The 22644-nt window shown below is 39.6% G+C and overlaps 1 protein-coding gene across 1 annotated transcript in view; it reads left to right on the top strand.

The window, feature by feature from the left end:
• Positions 1-6646: 6646 nt before the first annotated feature.
• Positions 6647-22644, top strand: part of IL17RD (interleukin 17 receptor D) — a 43155-nt gene continuing 27157 nt past the window's right edge. The window contains exon 1 of the mRNA XM_066195533.1: positions 6647-6778. Within this exon, the coding sequence (XP_066051630.1) occupies positions 6647-6778 (132 nt within the window). The remainder of the gene's footprint in view (positions 6779-22644) is intronic.

Below are 22644 nucleotides of genomic sequence, written 5' to 3'. Positions count from 1 at the left end.
TCTGACAATACTTCTGCAATTTGCTCTAATTCATTTTGGCAGAGAAAGGAAGTCAGAGGGAAGTATTCTCTGGAGGCATCAGCACTGCCCTTAGAATGCTGAGACTTTTGTAAAATTTAAGTTGGTTACATGGAAAATCTTTTGTTGGGGATGGTTTTGTTTCAATTTAAAAAAAACCCAAAACAATCCAGTCTATTCCTTCTTTCCTCTGTAAACATATGATCCTGGGCAGTTAGTTTTATCACAATTTATGGTTTAGGAGGATTGGTATTTTCAGTGGCTGTTAGTATTATAATCTAATTAGAAAGAAATAATATTAATCTATTGTAACTTATCATATTATCAAGGTTTAACTTTCCATGGAGTCTTAACAAATCTTGTTCACTGCATTTCAGTCTGTTATTATCTGCATATTTATCTTACTCTTTCCAAAAATAAGCAGCTAACTCAATCCTGATACCCAACTGCTTCAAATTTGTGCTTTAAAATAGCAAGCCAGATTGTAGAGAAGAACCATGAGTTTGTTTCTTGGAGAGGTAGAGCTGCCAGCAACAACTGTCATTCCTAACAGGGCCCTTCCTCTGCTTCTTTTAGCCCAGTCATGTAGAATTGCTGTGCATTCTTTCATAAATCTGTTATAAAATGTTTCAAAATTACACTGGAATACTTTGGGGAATATCTATCATATAAACAAACAATCAAACAAAAAAGCAATTTCCATATGCCTCCAGCCTTTGTATTTTCTTTTGTTTGTGTATTTCCCTTTGTGGGAGTAGAATGAGGTGCTATTGACAAAGGGCTTTCCAATCTTCTTCCACGCTGGTTGCACAATAGTCAGACTTTTTTTAATTCTTCCAGTCATGTTTCTAGTGTTCTGCAGTGGTTTCTGTTACAAGTGTCTCTATGCATTTTAATTGCAAAAAAATTCAGAACATTTTCTTTAGCCTTAATTACCCTTAGCTTTTGGCCTCAAATAACAAATGATGTCATCCCAAAGTGCTTGAGCAAATAGCTCTCCCTCAGTTAAATGGGAAAGGGTTTAAGGCAGGTTATGCTCAGTGAGGGGTCCCTTAGTGTGCTAGGATTAATTTTGCAGACATTGCCACAGGATGCTGTTGAATTGCACAATAGACTGTTAAATCAGGTTAGGGTTGTTCTCCCACCCCACCTCCCTCCCCCGTATTTCCCTGCAGAAGGAAAATGACAGGCTGTCTGCATGGGAAGCATTGTGCTGCAATAAGAAAGTGTTGAGAGTACAATTAAAACTGGAAACTTTTGTAAAGACATTACTTCATTATCATTTCTGGCATTTATTCAGACTGCATTGTGAGGATCTTGGTTTGTGTTTTTAATAGCTGTTTGAGATAAAATTTCTATATTGAAGAAATACATTATTTTAAAATTGAAGATTACAAATTATTCACTTGTTGTTAAAGAATAAAACATAGATAACTCCGGGGATACAGTTGTTGGTTCAGAATAATTTTAGTTCAACAGAATTTTTATTGAAAATGACTCATCCATGCAATTTTTAATTTTCTTTGCATCATAAATCTACTCTTCTTTAAAAGTACAGTTTCATATTACACCTAATCCAGTGTAACAGAAGACTGCTGCTGAAAGATGCAGTCCTGCCCTGCTCCCTCAGAAACATATGGCCACAGGGTGAGTCACTTTGGTGTGCTTTTGGAGCAGGGAGAAGTGGGCTTGGTGGCACATCCCTAAGTCAAATAATCATAGAGAACTTCCTTTATTATATTCATATTAATAAACAGATACAAAACTAAACAGAAATAGAGAAAGTTGACATTTGACTGCAAACATTTTCTGACAGTAGAAGGAGGTCTCTATATAATATAGGGAACTGTGAGGTATGGGGAGGAGTAACATTATATGAAGATTTGCATCCATGGATCACTGACAAATTGTTAATTGGATGGTGATCAGAAGTAATTTTCATGTAATAGCTGTTAGGTTTAGTTCAGTCATTTCCTTTTCACCATAACAAACTCCTACATCTGATGCTGACTTGAGCCTCTAGGAGTATAGGACTTAAACTTCTCTGGTCATTAAGTGCAATTTCCTGTAGAGGAGATTAAGTCAACCAGAAAGGTCACAAGACCATTCACTCCCTTCTCTCTGAACTCTACAAGCCTCAGAACATCCCTAAATACCTGGACACAGACTTGAGATTTTTGAGAAAAACCTCAAACATGACACTGTGACAGAAAAAGTAAGCAGGAGAGAAACATCGCTGTTGGTACACACCGTGGGATTCTGGAAGGTCTGGCTTAACCAGCAGGCAGGACTGGATACTCAGTTTCAGAACCTGTTGCAAAGCATCTGGATATAGAAATGGTGGCTGCCAGTGTCAAAATAGAATTCATCCATCTAATTTTACTTTCCCATCTGGACGCAGCAGCAGCTACTCCAGAAGTGCCACAGTGGGAGGCAGCAGGCTGCCAGGATTGCCTGCTGGGTGCTCTTTGCCACTCCTGAAAGACAAGCAGCTACTGGAGTGGAGTTGTTCTAGAGGCTTGCACCCACTGGTACCATCTGGATGACCTTAGCAAAGTAGAGTGTGTCTCTACAGAAAGCAGCAAATTAAAACCAAAGAATGCTACACACAGGGGTCCTTTCCTGTCTTACTAAGGTGCAGAGTCTTTCCTGACTTCAAATCTAATTATTGGTTTAGCCCTGAGCATATGTGCAAGACATAAAATTAAGCATCTTTATGACTTGGTGCTTAAGTTTCCCCATCTATAAAATGAGACTGGTAATATAGATCTTTTCTTTGAGAACTCTGTGTTTCATGAATTCTTGTCACATTTGTCAAGGCATAATGATTTAACAGTTGCCTTGAACAAGATGGGTATTCATAACAATTGATAGAATTGATTCAAGTTTCAATTCAATTTTATGGCTTGAAGTTGCTTTCTTTTCAGTTGATAATCTTTCACTTGAGCCTGGCCAGATAATTTGAAACTATGGCATGTTATAATACAGAAGATTCCATGGAAACAGAATTTTTGTGACCCCTGACACAGGTGGGAATTTTCACGCCCTTGCTAAGAGTGTCCACATCCATTTCACACTTGTTAGTTTTGTTCTTAAGGTTTGATCCTGGAAGATGGTTCTTCCTCTATTTTATGCTTGGTGCTCATCTCATAGATAAACCATCCCCATGGAAGTTGGACAATTTCATGTAAATGCGTACTTTAAAAGATCTGATTTGCTGTCTTCGGGTATCTGCCAGATGAAGTTCCAGAAGACCCTCGCACTGAGGGATTTCTGTTCAGGGATCTCTTTTAGCAAACTGTCTGCTTGGTTCACTGCATCTCATCCTCATTTCCTAACAGTGGGCAGTGTCTGTCTGTAACAGGAGTTCTTGACTTATTGCAATATTGTGATATTGCAACAGTCATGATTGTCTGACTTAGCTGAATACTCTGCAAGCCTGATGCATTCTTTCTGCTCCAAACTGAGCTGTTTGAATGATTTCTTTTTCAGTTAAGGTCAGTCTCTCTTGGGAGAGAATTCAGTGCCGGAAATATGAACTATGGATGGAGCATACAGCTTCCAAGTCCAAGAATGAATTTTTGCTGAGCAATAGAAAGATTTTGTTGGGAATTTTTAACCATATTATCAGAAATTTTTGGTACATGAGTTTTCATGTTTTTATAGGAATTGCTGAGTTCTTACTGTCTCCTCCATCTGGGAACAGCTGCTCAGAAAGAGGAAGGAGAAAAAAAAAAAGATTTTTAGCTTTAAGCAAGAAGGGAGAGAGGCAACCAAAACCAGCTGTAGAATGCAGAACATTGATACCCATGACTTTTGCGTATTATGCATTCTATACTACTCAGAAACAAGAGACTGTTGTAAAAAGGACAAAAGACCCTACAGACAAGCAGAGTCCCCACAGCCACTTTTGCCCTTCCATGAGCTCACAGCAGTTAGGAGACTCCAGTTAGAAACATTAACTGCAGCCATTTGATTCCTGCTTGATTCCTGCCTCTCTACTACTGTTTTCCACCAAGGATTTCAGTGGAAATTATTCTAAATGGATCCGAAGCAATGCAATGTTCAGCCAGTGCACCCACAGGATAAGTTGGACATGGTGGCAATATGGAGGAATTGTTTTTCAGACGTGCCATTTTGCCTTTAGCTTAGGCTGAACTGTTGGGAAGGAAGTATCAATGCTGCTTTTGTCAGATGTCATCTTTGCTTTGTGCTGCTAGGTTTGAGGTCTCAGTAAATATGACCAATCATTTTTCTGCTTTCTGGATACTACCAGTGTAACCAGTGGCATCTGTGAGTTCTTCAGCTACTCTGCTACCAAGGCATTGGCACTATTTGTTGTGTGTCTGGTTTTGTTGAAAACATCATAGGCTAATGCATCAATATAATATCAAAATTAGCATCAGATAATGCTAATTTTGCCCTCACTTAAAAATTACAGCTTCTCCAGCAGTCTCCAGCAGTTAACAGAAAAACCCCAACAGTTTTCCCCATGGTTTAGAAGATTAAATTGCAGATCAATGGCATGATGTTCAGCAGGGAATCTTTGCTTGTCCTAGGTGGTTATGGGAAGCATTGGTATTTACTGACCTGTAAATGAACAGTACATGTGTTTTCCTTTATTTAGCCATGATGCTGTGGTATTTTATGTCCTTTGTAATTCATTCAAGTGTTAAAGGACTAGTTATTTACAGGTTTTATGCAGCCTGACTTGATTAAAAATAAAAATGCTCACACAGTTTTCAAGCCTGTTAGACCATTTCTGAGTAATGCAAGGAGAAAGTAAAGCAGGAATACTCAGACAGAAGTGTGTGGTGTACAGTGAGAAAACGTGCTAAACTTCCATTCTGGCCTGGGTGTACTTGACCATCAAAAACATCTCCTCATAAAATCAGTGGAATTCCACCTAGAGACTTAATATTACCTTTTTCAGAATGCCAGCCTGCAGGGGCAATGGAGATCAAAAGTAAGAACCTTTTGATCCCAGAGCTGCAAAGAACTATGGCCTAATCTCCATTTTTTGCTAAAAAAATGTTTAATGTCAAAAATGTAATTTCTGTTCATGTCACAATGAAGGGCTATAGCCATCCTACAAGAAGTCATAAACTTGTTTTCAAAGGCAACTGTGAGTGCCAGAGCTGTGATCCATCAACTTAAGCAGTTTAAGAAAGCTTTATAGCATTATTTTCACCACTAGTCACAAAGGATGGAAAACCTAGATAGGTGTAAAACCAATAGTAGTTAAAAATTACCAGCTGGTCATGTTTCCTTTCAACTGATTGCCTTAGTGGTGGTTTTAGATACTATTTTATTCCAAACTGTAATATCTTCTATAAAATACTGATGGGTTTGTCTGTTCCATTAGAATGGTTTTTTTGTCCAAGATCAATCATGGCAAACAGAATGTACTAAAATAAAGGTTTTCAAAATAACTGGAGTTAAGTGATACATAAAAGTGATGTATGACAAGGCCTTGGGCTATCTCATCTAAAACTGAAGTTAGGGCTAGTTTTGAGCAGGGGGTTAGGCCTAGTGATCCCTGAGGTCTCTTCCAAGCTGAATCATTCCGTGCCTTGGGCTGCTCTGTCTCTCATATGACTTTGAGGCAAAGGAGTGGAAATTGGTGTAATTTACTTATATATTAGACCACCTTGCATTTGATATTTATCAGAAATGTGATTTATTTTATTTTAAAGAAAAGCGTTTTCACCAAAGCATGTAATATCAGAATTAAGTTCAGTTGAAAAAGTTTAAATATTTATTACCACGTATGACTTCCTTTCCATTTTCTGCAATTGAAAATTTTATTCTAGTATATTCTTCCTGCTTGTCTTCCTTCATTAAAAAGTAATTAAGGAGTAGCTGTGGGAGCTGGTGTTGTTTAGCCTGGAGAAGACGAGGCTTAGAGGTGATCTTATCACCCTCTACATCTACCTGAAAGGAGGTTGTAGTCTGTGGGGTCTCATCTCCCAGGGAGTAATAGGACAAGGAGACAGTCTTAAACTGTGCCAGGGGAGTTTGAGGTTGGGCATTGGGAGGAATTTCTTCACAGTAAAGGTGATTAGACTTTGGAAAGGACTGCCCGGGGAGATGGAAGAGTCACGGTCCTTGAAAGTGTTTAAAGGAAAGATTGGACATGGCACCTGAGATGATCTCAGAGGTGTTTTCCAACCGAATTGATTCTGTAATGCATGAAATCATGTCAAAGACCTATGACTCTACTTCCTCGATACTTCTCTTCCTTGCAACCTAGTGAGCGGATCAGGAATCCAGTTTACGGCACCACGGAACAAAGACGGGGATTCGGACAGGTACTGGCTTGACCTCCTTATTTGCAGGAAGGCAGCAGCAGCCCGCCGCTGTCCCGGGGAGCGGGGAGGCCCCGCACGCTGAGAGCTGGAAGGGAAGGCTGTAAGCAAAGGAGCCGGAGGGGATGCTACTCCCTCCCATTGTTGGCGTTTGCCAGCACTGGAGCGGGGCGGGGGCGGCGGGGCCGGGGCAAACCCCCCGCCCCCGGGCCGGGCGCGCATGCACACACGGCCCCGGAGTCAGACAGCGGCGCACCGACAGACGGACACACCGGCACGGAGCCGGCGGCAGCGCTGCCGCTCCCGCCCCGCCGCGGAGCATGGCACCGGGGCTGCAGCTCGCCTCCTTCCTCCTGGCCCTCGCCGCCTGTCTCGGCGGTCCCCGGCTCGCCGCGGCCGCCGGAGCAGCCGGCGGCAGGAGGGGCCCGGTGGCCGATGCGTGCGCAGGGAGGGTGAGTGGAGCCGGGCGCTGCAGCCGGGCGGGCGAGGCGCTTTCGCAGGGCGCGGGGAGATGCGCGGAGCTCCGCGGGCTCCTGCGGCCGCTCCGGGCGTGCGGGACGGAGGGAGGGAGCGGCCGCCCTGGGGACGCTTCCGCAACAAATAACGCTGCCCCGGGGCTCTGCATCTGGAAGTTAATTGCGGCCGGGAGAGAGGGTGGCATTTCCCGTTAAGGGATATTTATTGGGTTCTGGCCGAGTGGGGAGGCAGCCCGGAGCCGGCGAGTGTGAAGAAGTCACTCAACAGGTCCTTTACCGCCAGCGCTCTCCACTTCCTCGAGCCGACCTGGATAAAAGCGATCGCTGGGGCTTTGTTATTTTAATGATTCGAGGCCGGCTTGGGGTCTTAGCTCCGGGCCTGATCATTATACAGAGGATGTAGGAAATTTACGGGAGGGGGAAGAGGGGAGGAAGGTGATAAACGTTTTGTTACAGGCCTTTGCCTTTTGTTCCCGTTTCTGCTGTGTTTTGCTGTCAGACTTTTCTCGATTGCTTTTCATATTATCTTTTTTTTTCCTATTTTTTAAATATACTTTTAATAACTTTTGAGTTGTGTGTTTTGGTTTGTTCCTTTCCATTCTCCTGATGTCTGGTTACAGGTTTAGTTGGAGCGTGGTGATCCGGGAACACTGGAGGGAGCACAACTGACTTTCATTGCTTTTCCTTTTTGTTAGACTGTCACTAAGGATTTTCTTGGCTTCAGATCAGATCCTTTGAGAACTTTGCTGCAACACAGAGTTCAGAAGTTTGTAGGGCATAGTTTAGAAAGGCGAAAACATCGGGAAATACGTAAAAGAAGAGTGTAAAAAAACAAACTTCAAACCCTGATAAAGCTAAAGATCTAAACCTTTGTGTTGGATGGAACAGTTGCAGGTTTAGGCTCCCCTGTTAGGTCTTTTTAACGGAATTAGCAATAAAATGTTTTGGCTCAGTACATCTGTGGTGTGTTTCACCAGACGTGGGCAGGGTACTCCACAGGCTCATAGCACCACTGCGTATTTGTGTCAAGTTTTGTGTCTTCTATTAAGTAAATGATCACTTTTGTAATACACTTGAATCAGTGTATATTGACGTTTATAGGAATATGCAGATGCAGTTTGTTCTGGATTTATTTTTTTGCTTACATACTTAATGTCATTGTGTGCGTTAAACAGGAATCTATCACAAGATAATTATTTTAATAAAATTATTTTGACGGACTTTTAAATCGGCAAAACTTACACTCTTTGCAATTAGCATAATCCCCCCTTTACCTTTATTGCTCACAACAAATATACTATTTTAGCTTATAAAATATTTATACTAGTTTCTGGTTTTGTTGTATTTTCAGCTTCAAGTTCAGACTTCCCTAGCTAGTTTATTAGATACCTTGTCTGATTGTGTAGTTATAATTTTGTGGTCTGATTTTGTAATGCTGCCCTCGCACATGATTGCCTCCCTAATGCAGGCAGGGCAGCATTTATTAGAGTAATGACTGCAGGATGGTACCCATTGTCTCAGCTATGTGGTATTTATCTTGGGCTGCATGTAAGTTTTGAGTAGACTTGACATGCTATTAAATGACTGATGGCCCCTCTAACACATTGTCTGCTCTGGAGCAGGGCTGCCTTTGAAGTAGTACCCTGTAGGAAGTAAAGAGACTATTTGCTCTATTAAAATTCCTTGGTATTTCCTCTGTTTAACCACAGGCCACTTCCCCTCTGCCACTCTAAACACTGCAGGGACACTGACTGATTGAAAAGACACAAGCCCTAAGTAATTGTATCCTATTCAAATAGTTATTGTTGTTGCAAGTTATTTGTAAGTAGTGTCTAATTAATGTACGTTAAGGGCATGAATGAATCTTAACATTTTATACAGAGAAAGTAAAAATGTCTAGTTTGCATTAAATGAAGTGGTTGAATTGAGGTAATTCTCAAGGGCGTAAATAATCTACAAATACATAATTTAACTTTTAATGGTTGTTCTAGGAGAAATAAAATGTAGCTAGCTGGGTTTGTATGTGCATTTAGCTACATGCACATTGGGTTTTTCCCTCTGCTAAAATTGTAAATATGGGTTGCAGTTCCCCATGGTGAATCTTTTTTTCACCGTTTTGAGTGTTGTTTTTGAGAATCTGTGTTCCATTTTTCTCCATAAAACAGAGGTAATATACATACATGCACAAGTAATGCAGAAGTTTCTTTTACTGTACAAAATACAGTTTTACAGTTTTAAGTATCCTCAATATTTTGTAGCAGTAAAAAACTGACTTAATGAGAGCATATTACTGGACTATCATTAAAAGAATTTGATGAGGAAGTATTTGTTGGCTTTGTTCATAGCTCCTGAAATTATTAATACCTGATGTTTTAAAAACTAAAAACTAAGTCACATTCTAGATGTGATTTTTTGTTTGTTTTACAGCTTCCATCACAGAATATATTTATAACCTGAATTATTCATCTTCTCTGGTAATAGACTGGCATTTGTCTTGCAGACTCTACATTGTGTCCAGCAGGAAAGCAATTAATACCAGGACAAGTAACTTACCATTACTGTGGCTAAGAATTACCAGATTTCAGTGTGTTCAGGATTGTAGAATTTGGATTGGCTTTGCTTGGTGTACGATTCCTTTCATTGATGTTTAATAGAAATTTTGATGTATTCCTACACTTAATATTATTTCACGTTAGGGTAGACATTTGCTTGAAGTAGAATTGTACTGCAAAGTAGTTTTCCATATGGATGATCTTAGGACCTCATATGCATACCTTTATCCAGAAAAAAAGTAGTTCAGAGAAGGGCCTATTTTAATCTAGAGAAAATGTGTCCACATGGGGAGCTATTCTGGAAAAGTAGTCCCTGAATTTTTCTTATGCTATAAACAAGCCACGAGGTGCACAGAGAAGACAGATGCATGATCTGAGGATGATTTAAATATATCTCAGATTCATTTATTTGGTATTAAACACATGAGCAGTGTTACTCTCAAGTCATTTTGTAGATTCTAATGGGACTACACACATGAGTAATTTTTTTCACACGCTTAATTCTTCTGAAGTTCCTGGCACTGAACTGTGTTCAGTGTAAAGCTTAAATTTAATGTGACTGTATGATGAGGAAGAATAAATAATCCAGCATTTTACCAACCTTCCCCTCCTTGTCAGCAGAGAGTTGTACCTTCCTTTGCTCTGCCAGGCAAAGCTGCTCAGACAGGCTGGAGGGCTCTGTTCCCGTGCATTCTCCCTGAAACTCCCTGTCTCCCCTTCTGTGCTCTTTATGTAAGGAACTTTGTTTCTTTCTAATTTCAGAGCAGAGACACTGAAGATTTCCTACTGTTCCACTGTTGGGAGCTCTGCCTGCCTCATTATTCTTTAGGCTCATGCTGCTGTGTCCCTAGATTTATCTCCTCAGACATACCAAAGCAGACTTACACTTCTCCACAGTTAGGAATCTACCAGGCACACAGCTAGGTCATACGGAAATACTTTTTTCCCAGCTGAGGACATGTTTTGGGAGCTTTATTTTGGAGGAAAAACACCCTGTAAAATGGTAAGAAATAACTGAAGTTTAAATTTCTCCCTTCTATTTCATATTATTTTCCAACAGTTAAAAAACTCAGATTTTCTTTGTAGAGTATTTAAAATTTTTAAAAGGTATTAGGCAGAAGACAGACCTAAGATGGAGCGTGGTGGAAGGTGTTAATGTTTGCCATGAGGGAGTTCTTTAATCTACAGACAGTTCCAGAGCTGCTTTAAAGCTCTGCAGACCAGATGCCAGCAGTTCCCTATCTGCCATTTTTTTGGGAATTTATAGAATCAATAGATTTCTCTCCCTGGCATCCAGAACAATGTGTGATAGCGTTTCAGAACTGATGAGATGTGTCACTTAAAGCTTCCTGTGTTCTGTGACTAGATACAATGCAAAATGTGGAGTGCAAGGCTTTACAAGCATGGTCAGTCATGCAGGTAGGCATATGTATCGCTTTTGTTTAGCTTAGAGTTTGGCTTCAGGGTCCCTCCAGGGTTTGTTTTGGGGTTTTCTTTTGAATTTCATTTATTGAGTAATGTACCAGAGAATGAGACCCCATTCCTACTCTAGTGTCAAAAAGTGTTGATGACAGTCTGCCTATTTAAATGAATTTAAAAATGAATGAATATGTTCATGTTTAAAGTAGCAGATGACTGTTTCCTCAGGAGCTGTGAGGCTGTACAGTTTAATGCTGTCTTTTCAGAATGGGCATTCAAATACACGACCAAGAGGAAAAAGTATGGAAACATATGTTTATGTAATTGAAACTAACTCTCAGTATAGTCCACTGGTGAAAGAATGTTAAGCTGTCATGATTAGATGATGCTAGATTTTCTTTAGTTAATTATTTGTTAATGTTAATATAACATGGATGCTACTTACTTAAAACTGCAACATTTAAAGGGAGTTTAATAAGGACCGGCTGTGTTTTCCAACAGATCAGTCTAAAGATGATGAAATAAAGCTTTGATGTGAACTTGCCTGCTTAATTATGCTCAGAGGCTGAAATTTAGCATGTGTTTTTAGAAGCAAACAAGAGGAGTGTGAAGTATTACTGCAGAACTGTTAAGTTTGAATGCCGTTTCTAGTTTTTAAAAGTAAAAAATTTTTCAAGTATATTGCTTTGATTGTATATATACTGCTACCAGTATTATGAGGTCTATTTGAAATACATTTTTTCTGAAAGTGTAGGTTAGTGCTGATATCCCTATAGCAGTTTTTACATTGTTGTTTTTATATTTAAAAATTAATATTATGCATTAATACATCACACCTAGGTAAAAAACACATAAAATAATGTGAGTTACATGAATGCTTATTTTTTATATCCTTATCTCTATAAGAATTATAAAAAGGGATTGAATGAAAGTGTAAGTTACAGTAACCTAAGATAATGTTAGGTCACTACATCTGAAGTACTTAATTTGAGGTTATGGTAATGTGAGACTTTATTTAAGGGTCAAAATTTAAGTGCAGACTTGAAAAAGCAGTTTATCCTTTTCTGCATATAGTATTTTATCGTTGTTTCACTGTCCTATTTGTCCTCCCCAGCTCTCCTCAAAAGGAGTGGCACATTCTGATACCCAATATTTCTATGTGATTTTATCATAAAAGCTTTGACCAGATATATCCTTAGTAAAGTAGTGAATACAGGCATATGCCAGTAATGGATAGGCTCATTGCAATATTCATCCAACAGAAAGGCAGGTATTATCACTCTGGTTAGCCAAAATTCTGCCAGCCAAACCAGCCAGCCAAGGGTATAACCAAACCAACCAAAATTCTGCCAGGGTTGTAAATATGTATTTTAACATGCTTCAACTTGTTTCTCTTAGTAAATTGTACTTTCAGTGTCATGTCTAAGACACCATTTGTGGATTTTAAAGGTACATTATTCTCCTCCTGTCACGTCTCGTCTCTGTACGGTAGATTCCAATAGTGTGAGGAAAATCAAGTGTGCAGGTTGGGATTTGTACTCCCAAAGTTTGATTTGATTAGATTATTAAAAATAACTAAAGCTTGGATTAGAGTTTTATCAGTCATCAGCACATGTTCCAGGACATAATGCATTCTCTGAAATTCTCTCACTCGAAGGCTGTTACAATATTATGTCACTATTGGCTTTGAAGAATTGTTCTAGGCATTCTATTTTTATTATTCCTCCTTGGGCTGCTATTCAGCAAGACAGTAAATATGCTTTTGGGGCACATCAGTCATACTCCAGTGAGTCCAAATAAACGTGAGGGGTGGCTTTGTCCTCGGAGATTCCATGCTGCATCAGGTGTCATCCCTGAAAGCATGAGCTCTGAGGCGTGTGTTCTGGGTGATTCAGGAGAACCAGAGCTGGTGTCTCCCAGCTTTCTCCTTTCCCTGGGCTGTGCCCAGGGCACTGCAGGCTCTTGGACAGAGTGCTGCTGCAGTCTCTTCTGCTGTTTCCTCCAGCCTTTGTGTTCAGAGGATCTCGCACTGGAGCACTTCTGTGCCCAGCCCTGGGTTCGCAGGAACAACGAGGGGCTGCTCAAGAGCCTGTGCAGTTCAAAGGGCTCCAGCTAAACGTGTGCACCACCGTGAGTTGCTGTGGCTGTTACAATAACCGGGCATCAATCAGATCTTGAGGCTGCCGCCTGAAGGACATGATGGGCCTGCGGAGCTGCTTGGAGCTGATCTGCGCTTTAGTTTTCCAAATGTTGATTTGTAATGATCTGTCCATATGATCGTTTATCGCACAAAATTGTGTGTAATAACCATTTCTATACCCCCTTTTTAAATGGCCCTGCTGGATTTTCCTCATGGTTGGTGGGCAGACCTGGATTTTAATTTCTGACCTTGCCTATGTTCTTCACTCTTCTATCAGTGGGAGTGACTAGGTATTTCTAATCTTACTTCTGACTACATTCAAATCCAACCAAGCAATCAGTGACTTCCCTGACTTTTTTTGTATACGGCTGTGGGAAAATTCCTGGTTGGCTGGCTATGAATTAATGAAAATCTTTAGAATGCTTCACTAATGATAGCTCCTGTGGCTTTAAAAATGCTATTCCCTTTTTTAATTTGAGAGAGGTCACAGAGGTTTACAGAAACTAAGAAAAGAAAACTTAACATCTGGTTGTGCTCTGTAGATGACTGCCTTTGTGTGAAGAAAAGTTATGGTGTTGCCTCAGCATCAAACACATTCAAGGTGATCCTTCCTAAGAACTCTTTGCAAGAGCCCTCTTTGCTCAAACTGTGTTTTCTAATTAACTTTGCTTTGTATTTTCAAATGGAGGATTTTAGTTTTCCATGGGAATCCCAAACTCCCATTGTTGCTTAAAGTTCACCGTACCTTTATAAAATTTATTTTCCTGAATTTTGTAATTACAACATAACAACATTTCCATATGTTTTCTAGTATTTTCCTTTAAAAGTTATGCAACTCCAAGAGGAGCAGGCTGCTGGGTTGGATTCTGATATTCATGAAAGGAAAATTTGTTCTGTGTTTGCTTACCTGTACTGGAGTTTCAGCTATTTGTATGTAAAATACTGAAGAGTAATCTGATTTGTGAAAGTCCCCTCTTTAGAACCTTAATTTACAGGCTAATAGAGAATTTTTTTTTTCAAATAATGGAGGTTAAAATTATGTGTGAAGTTAGTGTAGCTCATAGAAAAGCATAAAATGAGAATGTTTAGGTCCAAACAGTTAATCTTCTAAATTGTTAAAATTCTAAGTTATCAGCTGCTCAGTTAAACATATTTAATTCCAGGTGTGACTGGCCTGGAATCAGAAAGCATTAAAAAATACAGCTTTAGAAATTTACAATAGCCACGTGATCTTTTATATTATGCAGTGATTTAAACAAACTCCAAGCAGGCCTCTGTCATCTGCTTGTAGAAACAACACCCCGGTCTGTTTTCCTTTCAAACATAGAAAACTGAGGAATTCCTTTCGGGTTTTATTGGGCTGTTTTGTTTAATGAGCTAAAACCCTGCCTATTAAAGTCAGTGGCAGCACTTTGACTTCTGTTTTGATGGGGTTTTCCTTCATACATCAAATGGGTTGATGCTGTGAGATTGCCTGGGCCTGAGCTGCTGGGCATGAGCTGGGCAGTGCCAGCCTCTCCTCTGGTTGCTGCTTTGTGTCTGTGGGGCTGCTGCTGTGGGGGGTCACAATTCCCAGTGCACATCCCTGCCCCAGTGCGGGGAGGGTCTGGGTGATGTCCTCAGCGGGGGCAGTGCTGCACAGGGCCACCCTAATGTGGGCTGAACAGCAGGAGCAGGGCTGGGGGGCACAGCTGGCCCACAGCTGGGCGGTGACTGCCAGGGCGGTACCTGCTGCTTAGGCTTTGTTGGTAAGTCTTGAGTCTTGAGTCTTCCATCACTCACTCATTAATTGGTGTATCCTGGAATAACCCATGGAGTGTGTTCTTCTAGAGTGGGGAGCGCGCTGTGAAGTTGTGTCTTTGTCCTGCAGGAATAACTTCCTTGATTCCAGCTCTAATGACTCTGTGATTCTTCCCCCCCCCCCAAATGTACCAGAGTAACTTGGTTACAGCTGCCCAGCCATTGAAGAATTCCATTCTTTTCCTCTGTCTGAGCTATTAAGGTGCCGGTCTGTATCTTGTCTCACAGCCCTTGTAAATCCTGCCTGCACTGCTTCCTATTCCTCCAGTTTCTATGGGAATCAGTTTTATCTTCCTGTCTGGGCTTGCCCCCAGTTGTAGGCAGTAGTAACAAAATGAGGATGGAAGTTGAAACTGGCAAATTGTGCAATTTTTGCTGAGCATAAAGGGTGCTCTGTTGGGTTGAACTTTAAATACGGTTTGGGAAGGACGGGGCGTTGCTGAATGACAAACCTTTTTGGCAAAGTTTTCAAGCGAGTGCTGGGCTTGGCCTTGAAGTTTGGGAGATACGGGGTGTAAATGGGTGGTTTAAGCTTCACCCTCTAACTGTGAGCAGATCCTTAAAAGCTTGGAGTGGGATTCTGAAAAAGAATGGAGTGCCCTAACTCCTATTAACTTTCAATGGTATTTGTTCTCTTTTGTGGCTCAGGGGTGTAGATATGTTTTTTATTGGCTCAGCAGTGAAGCTGGTGAGTGAAATTCTCATTCCCATCTGTTTCCTCCCACTTTGATATTGGTGTTTACCCTTCCCTCCTCACCTGCTTTAATGAGCCTATTTGTGAGCTGCAATGTAAATCACATTTTTAAAGCAGTTTGAATGGAAAATATTCCTACTTTTTTGTTTGTTTTTCCCCTTTTCACAACAGCAGTAATTTCAATGACATGGATAAAATGAGGTCCCCATGCATTTATGTTACATATATGTTCAGAATTGATGAACTGGAGGTGGAGGAACTGGACAGGGGAGTCAGGAAATCCCCAGGCTAATTTTGTGATTAGGCCCAGTGTTCCATGTAGCTATTCAGATGCTTTTGACATTCCCACCCTTAAGCTGTGTTAATTTAGATACTCTTTTAAAGGCATCTCATCAATAGAGTTTGAGGTTAGTATAAGGAGCATATAAATTATTCAACATTTTTCATATGACCGTTTTTTACCAGTGAGTTTTTCACAAGCAGGAAGATTATAATGTTTCAGAAATCACTTCAGCATCTGTTGAAATGCAGCCAACTGCGTGGTGGAGTGCAGAGCTCACGGTAACGCTATACAACCCTTCCTGCCAGGAAATGAAGAGTAGTGTATTCATTTGTAACCCAAGGGGGGCACTTCACCATCCAGCCTATAGTTAGTAAATGGAATTTGGTCAGCTTACCACTAAAATTACAGAATGACCCAGTGGGTCTTATTAACTCTCTGTTTCTTTTCTTGCTCTGAAGACAGCATCTCTCATTAATACAGTGTCTATGAGCAAATTGGTTTACTTAGGGAGTACAGTTAAGGATTATTCCCCATTATAAGGAGCTTTTATTTTGTTTCCTCTGTCAAAATTTTATCTGATGTCCCCGGATACTGCTTCACAAAGCAAGTGTTAACAGCCTCAAAAGGAGAAAGGGCCAGATGTATAGCCTGATGCTTTAGTTATGAAAGAATATCTAGGGTTTTGCTTTTTCTCTTGTTTACTACAAAAAGTTTAGCTAAGATAATTTCAAAGAACCAGTAAAATGATCTGTTGCATAGTTACAACTTTGCTTTACTGTTTAATTCTCTGTTTTGAGCAAATTATGTTGGTGGTGTTTACTGACTAGCTAAGTTTACCTTCTGACAGGAGGAATAGGTTAAGTGCAAAAAGAGTTAAAATAAGAAACAAAAAGAAAAAAACCAAACACCTAACTCAGCCAGACCCTTAACAGGTGAAAAGATATTTTTTCATGCTTCTTCAGAACATCAAAGGAAACAAAACCTTTATCTTTTATTCATTAGCTAGGAATAATGCAAGTTGGGATAGCTTAGGTTTCTCCTTATAGTTGCATTTGTAAGAGTAATTCACTAATCATGCCATTCACTTTTGGGGTTCTTTTTCATTAAGGACCACTGGCCGTGAAATGTCATGCAGAGGTTTGAAAATGGGACATTCAGCTCACCAAAGAGTGAGCTGCAATGACAGGAGTTTCTTTTTATTACCTTCTAAACAGTAAATGTAGGAATCAAAGCCCCAAATAAGTGATAGAATAACATCCAATATCGTCTAACAATGCTGGTAGCTGTGGATGATGATTGCTCAGTGTAGCCACGTTGCATTTGATTTATATCTTTTAGTGATTGTTTATTATGTTCCATTCAACCATTGAAGCTCCAGCATGCAAACTCCAGTAGTTTATCTATGTGCTTGTCTGTGGCAAGCTGACTTGGATTTCTAGGTGTGATTCCTCCCTCTCCTCCCATTGTGGTTAGGTTTTACTGCAACAACAAAAAAATTTGTTTCCATGTTGATATTTTACAGTTATATCCAAGTAGTATTCCTGTTATAAGCTATCATTTCTACTGGAAGTGAAACTTGATGATCTTTGGATCTGCTTCTCAATTTACTACAATAATGTGATTGTATTTTATATCTTCCTGTTCAGTGTTTTAGGATTAGCTGTGTTTATGTTCAGTTTAATGTTGATAGGAAGGAGTCAAGTGAAAGTTTGTAAGAAACACAGGTTCAATTTAACTTTTTAATCTGTGTATTTAAATGCTATCTTAAAACTTACATTGCATTCTGGCTTCTTAAGTAAGATGAATGCCAGAAGACAACTTGTTCATTGTCATTCTGTGGAGACTTCATTTCTTAGAAGTGACTACTTCCTGCAGAAAAAGATCAGTTAGTGTGCATGGTTCTTAAAGAATAAAAGGTTAAACAATTAGTGTAAATGCTTTTCCAAGCATTTCTAAGTTCAGATGAGATTTTGTCATAATTTGATCAAAGTCACATAACCTGTGGCTCTGGTTTTGTTACACATGCTGATGGTCTGTGGATAACATTACATTTTTTCAGCATGAAACTGAACACTTCAAATCCCTAAAGCAGGCTCAAATTTATGGTTAATAAAAGAATATATTGTACTGGATGTCATCTGTTATATCACTCTGGGAACAGAAACTGGCAGTGAGTGGACAGGAAATATTTCCATTTCAAATCATTTCAGTCTATGGTCTAGGATGAAAGTGTCTGATTTCAGGAAAATCACTGTGAATATCCATGTAATAGAAACATTTAAGAAGAGCATAAGCTCTTTCAAATATGTTTTCTTTCTTTGTGGTATTTTATGGGCAGATACTGCTTATTAATGTCACGTATTTTCTTTATTTCAGTCTTGATCCCATAACCTTTTCAAGGCAGAAGGAATAGTAGAAACGTGTGTTCAGGTACCTCTGCGTGCCAAGTAAGCAGCAACTTGATGAGCTGCTGTGCAGTGGCCAAACTGCTTCAAAGTCTCAGAGCTTTGTGTTTGTAATTGGTTGGGTATTTAAGAGTGTGAATTACTCTGTGTTCTTCCAGCTCAATGCATTTCTTCAGGTTGCCTCCTCTTCAAATGTATTACAAGGTGTGAGATCTATGGACTGTAACTTATTAATGGGGACTTCAAGCAGCCAGGTTGAAATTTTGGTGTGTTTTTCATGTGTTAAGTAGTACTTAAACAGCTCAATATTTTGAAGTATTTAAAGCATTTCAAATAACTACATTTTAAATGGACATCTTTGTCCAGGGAACATGAAAACCAGCAGAAAAAAAAGATTTACATTTTTATCTTTGTCATGTATTACCATCCTGAAATACTCAGCTCTACCCCAAGTAAGTTATTTAGGGGTGTGGAATTTTTTTCAACTTTGCAGGAACACAAAATAGGAAACAAGCCTTGATAGGGTGAAGATTTATTACTTAATTTGGGCAGTTTGGAAAAGTTTTATTATCTGAGGTGTAGGATAAAACGTAATTAATTTAATCTGTATGTAAAAACAAAGCACTTCTACATTTTGAAGACAAGAGAAGCTTAAGGATTCGTTTGTGAAACCTGTTAGTTACTGTGAGTATCATTGAAGGACATGAACTGAAACCTACCACTGGTGTGCTGTGCTCACTTGAGCAGTAATCCTACATCATGTGCTTGATGCAGGATTCTAAAAGGATTTCTTTCTATATTTTTATAATTTTAGTGAGATGGGTTTAGAAAACCCTCCTTTCAGGTTTCTGTGACTTGTAAGGACAGTGTGGAATGAGTCTGGATCTTATTGGTGCTGCTTGTGTGGAAACCAGAGGTATTTCTTTAGTGCAGCACAGCAGGGGAATTTTTCCTGAGGCTAAATTGACTTTGTACCTTTCCTGCATCTTGTCAGAGTAGGCCATGGCAGAACAGACCCATATGCCAAGCCTGCATTTGTACCTCAGACATTTGATTTTAGGGTTTGTGTAATTTTCCCCACAGTATGATTTCCTATTATTATTATTTATTAGTGAGTATTGAAATTTATAATTTCAGAAAATTTGATTTGGCTGAAAACTTAAATGTTGTCAAGATATAGATTTTCTTTGCCATGGGTTTGTGGTTTGTTTTCTTTTGTTTTTAGTCAGATAATTCATTTTTGACAATAATAGGAGAACAAAAAGTATTCCAAAGTTCTAGAAAAATTCAGAATTAAAATCTTGCAAGAGCTTAAATAGTAGTTAACCAAATGGCACCAGTGAAGTAATTTAAAGCCCAAGCAGGTTGTGGCACAGGTTGTGTCAGTGTTTTAGCAGCTATCACATTTCATGTCAAGTGCTGTATTAATTAGTATGAAAAGGGCAGTTATGAACTGGCCATGTACCACACAGATAGGATGTGTAACCTTTGCTTTGGCCAACTTTCAAAAGCACTTAACATGAAATACTTAGGAAAAATGGATCTCTTAAAATGTTTGACTTGATCAAGTCTGTTATAAAGTGGGTTATCCACAGGGTGTGATTTTTAGTAGTGGAAACTGGATGCAGTCAGACTGGAGTTTCAGTACCATTTCACACCTTAAAACTCTCTTTTAGATATTGTGTCTAAATTCACTTTTATAGCAGTTAAACACTGCATGGGACTTGATGGCACGGAATGCCTGAAGTGTTTGCCAGTACAGATATACTTAAAACACACTTATTTCCCTGATTTTTTTTCCCAACAGTAAGATTTAGCAATACTTAGTGCCTTTTGAGTTCAAGTACTGAAGATAGATGAGCACACAGGAAAATTGGAATGCATTCTGTCTTCTCTTCATCCTTTTTTTCATTGTGAAAAGCCTCAACAATCCTGATGGCAGAAACTGTTCAGTGCGAAGGAGTGGTTGAGTCACAAGGTGAGCTTTATTCAAGGTTGTCAGTTCTCAGAAACGTTCTCGTGATTGTTTCCTCAGAAAACTGTGTTTTGGGTGGTTTCATTTTATTATGTTCAGATTCCTGGTGTTGATTTTTTGGTGGAGCTTTTCCTACTTGTCTATAAGTGGGGGAGCTCCAGTTTCCCTGCAGAGATGGGCTGGTAGAGTTGGAATATTTTGCTACTGTTTCTTCCAAATATCCTTCAGGTGAGCAAGAAGTGTTTGTGCAGCTTTGTGTATGTTTCTGACACTTCCAAATGGAGTTTTTTTGGTTGCAGATATAATGGCTGTACTCCGTAGAGGGTAACCTGGGGTGTATAAATTCCCAGGCAGCCAAAGGTTGAAAACTGCAGACACCAGATATATCTGCCTGTGTCTCTGAAGTTCAGCCATGTGGTTCATCAGCGCAGAGCAATCACTGGACCTTCTCATCCTCTCTGTTGAATGTGTAACTGCTTAATCTGTGGAGTAATTTTCATCTTCTCTGTGGACCTGGACTAGACAGAGGCTTTGGGAAGGAATTGTTTCCTAGAAGTGCGTAGTTCAGCAGGAAGAATCTCTCTTGGCAGAGATTTTGGGGAGGTGGGAGTAACAAAGTGTAGCAGCAAAGGAACCAAAGCCTGTCTCTGTAACACAGCTGGAGGAAAGCAGCACAACTGAGGCTTGAGTCTGCCTGCAGGCAGCAGCTTCTGCGGCTTGTCCATTGACTGAGGGCAGGGAAGAAAGGGAGGAGTACTTGATTTCTTCCTAGGATTTGTAGGGAAAGGTAATTAGTTTTACTAGCACAGTTGCGGTACAAAAACACTTACTTCTAACCCAAAAGTATTTTTAGTCATTGTGTTTAACATGATGGCCGCTCCATTATTCTGGCTTGTTCCTTTCTGCTCATCCACATTGATGTCTGGAACAGTCATCATGCTGATGTGTTGTGAAACTGCAGCAATCTGCCCCTCACTTCTGATGAGCAGGCTGTACAACATGGCTGTGTATGGAATGAGTGTAGCACTTCTTGTGTCCCTCCTGATAGTGAACTCAGTGCCAAAGGCACCTTTTCATTGCTCAGATAGATGCCTGTCACATTTCAGCTCCTGGCTTCTCATTGCCCAAGGCTTTTTAAGTTCTGTAGCTCACAACTATGGGAACTTTGGGAGGAGATGCTTCGTTATTTTAAGGGAAGTTGGTTTTTTGCTTCATCTCCTGTAGAAACAAGTTTCATGTGAAGTATTAAAAACACTGTTGGTGGAATGGTAAAATGATTCTTTAAAACTAGAACATGGGGGTTTGTCAAGTAAATAATTGGTTATTCCTGGACCAGAACCATACTGCTTATGAATTCAGTTTTAAAATCTCATGGGTGAGGGTGTGTTTCTCAACAATTGTGTGCTTCTAAATCCCTTAGAATAGGTTTTTATGTCCAAAATAATTGTGTTATTTCAAGGGAGGGATTAAGATGGAAGAATCCCAAATCCTATCTACTTTAAAAGTTTTATGAGTTCTGTGGCACTTTAATCAGTTCAGTTATTGCTAAATTGCCTAGCCACCATATCCTCCTGAGCCAAGGCTTTGGTCTATTTATATGTTGGTCCTACAAAAGCAGTGTACATTAATATTCTTTGCAGTCATGGTCTCCTGTGAATATGTAATACTTTCTGTACTTCTGCCTGTATGTTTCATTCACGTAAGTAAGAACTGAAGTGAACTTTCTAAGAACACACATTTCATATTTTCTGATGGCAAACTCTCAAAGAATTTCAGTCACTTTCAAATAATACAGGAGAAGTATCTGGGAGGAAGCAGTCTCAATACACCAAAACAAAATAGATGTGCTATGTAAGATTTTTCACATTCCGGCCTTTATGTGATCTTCTGCTTTAAAGATTTCCTTGCAAGCACCTGTTCTTATCATTTTCAGAAGATACAAATTGGATAAACTCCCCGTGTACTGCAAATGGAGTATTTGTAGTCTGCTTGCTCTGAGGTTGTTTGCAGTGAAAATGCCCAACATTGCAGTAAATTTCAGATTAGAATTTTCTGTAGGTCAAGATGTTATGAATAAAGTAGTTAAACCACATTTGATGACATTTTCCTGAGGGATTTTTTTTTGTGTTGTGTGTGCACTTTGGCATTATATTGAGAAATAATGAGTGAAAACCCACCTTGAATTAGTAATAATTGTGAATTGTGTTCTGGCTGAAGCTTAAAAGTGAAGCTATGAAGTTGGTGCCAGTTACTTTTACAGATTTTCTGTTCGTTTGGATGAAACCTGAAATCAAATGAGCTTGTGCTAGGAGTTTCCAGATTGAAAGGTAGGAATCTGGCAGCAGAACATTGTTAGGGAACCATTTATGATTTTGGAAATAAGCTTCTTTAGTTGTTTTCCAGGTGCCATTGCATTTGTCCAGCTTTAAAGGCAAAGACTTTCTTTCTGGATCTGTGTCACTCGGAGATACTCTTTTAGGAGAAGCAGCAAACTTTTATGTGCATAAAATCTTGAACGATACAGTTTGTAGATCTGAAGTAATTTTCTTTGCTTTTTTTCCCCCCTGATGTTCT

Source organism: Chamaea fasciata, unplaced genomic scaffold, assembly GCF_029207755.1.
Source record: "Chamaea fasciata isolate MVZ Bird 193981 ecotype frontalis unplaced genomic scaffold, bChaFas1.0.hap1 SCAF_13, whole genome shotgun sequence".
NCBI lineage: Eukaryota > Metazoa > Chordata > Aves > Passeriformes > Sylviidae > Chamaea > Chamaea fasciata.
This window is presented reverse-complemented; position numbering and strand designations above follow the sequence as displayed.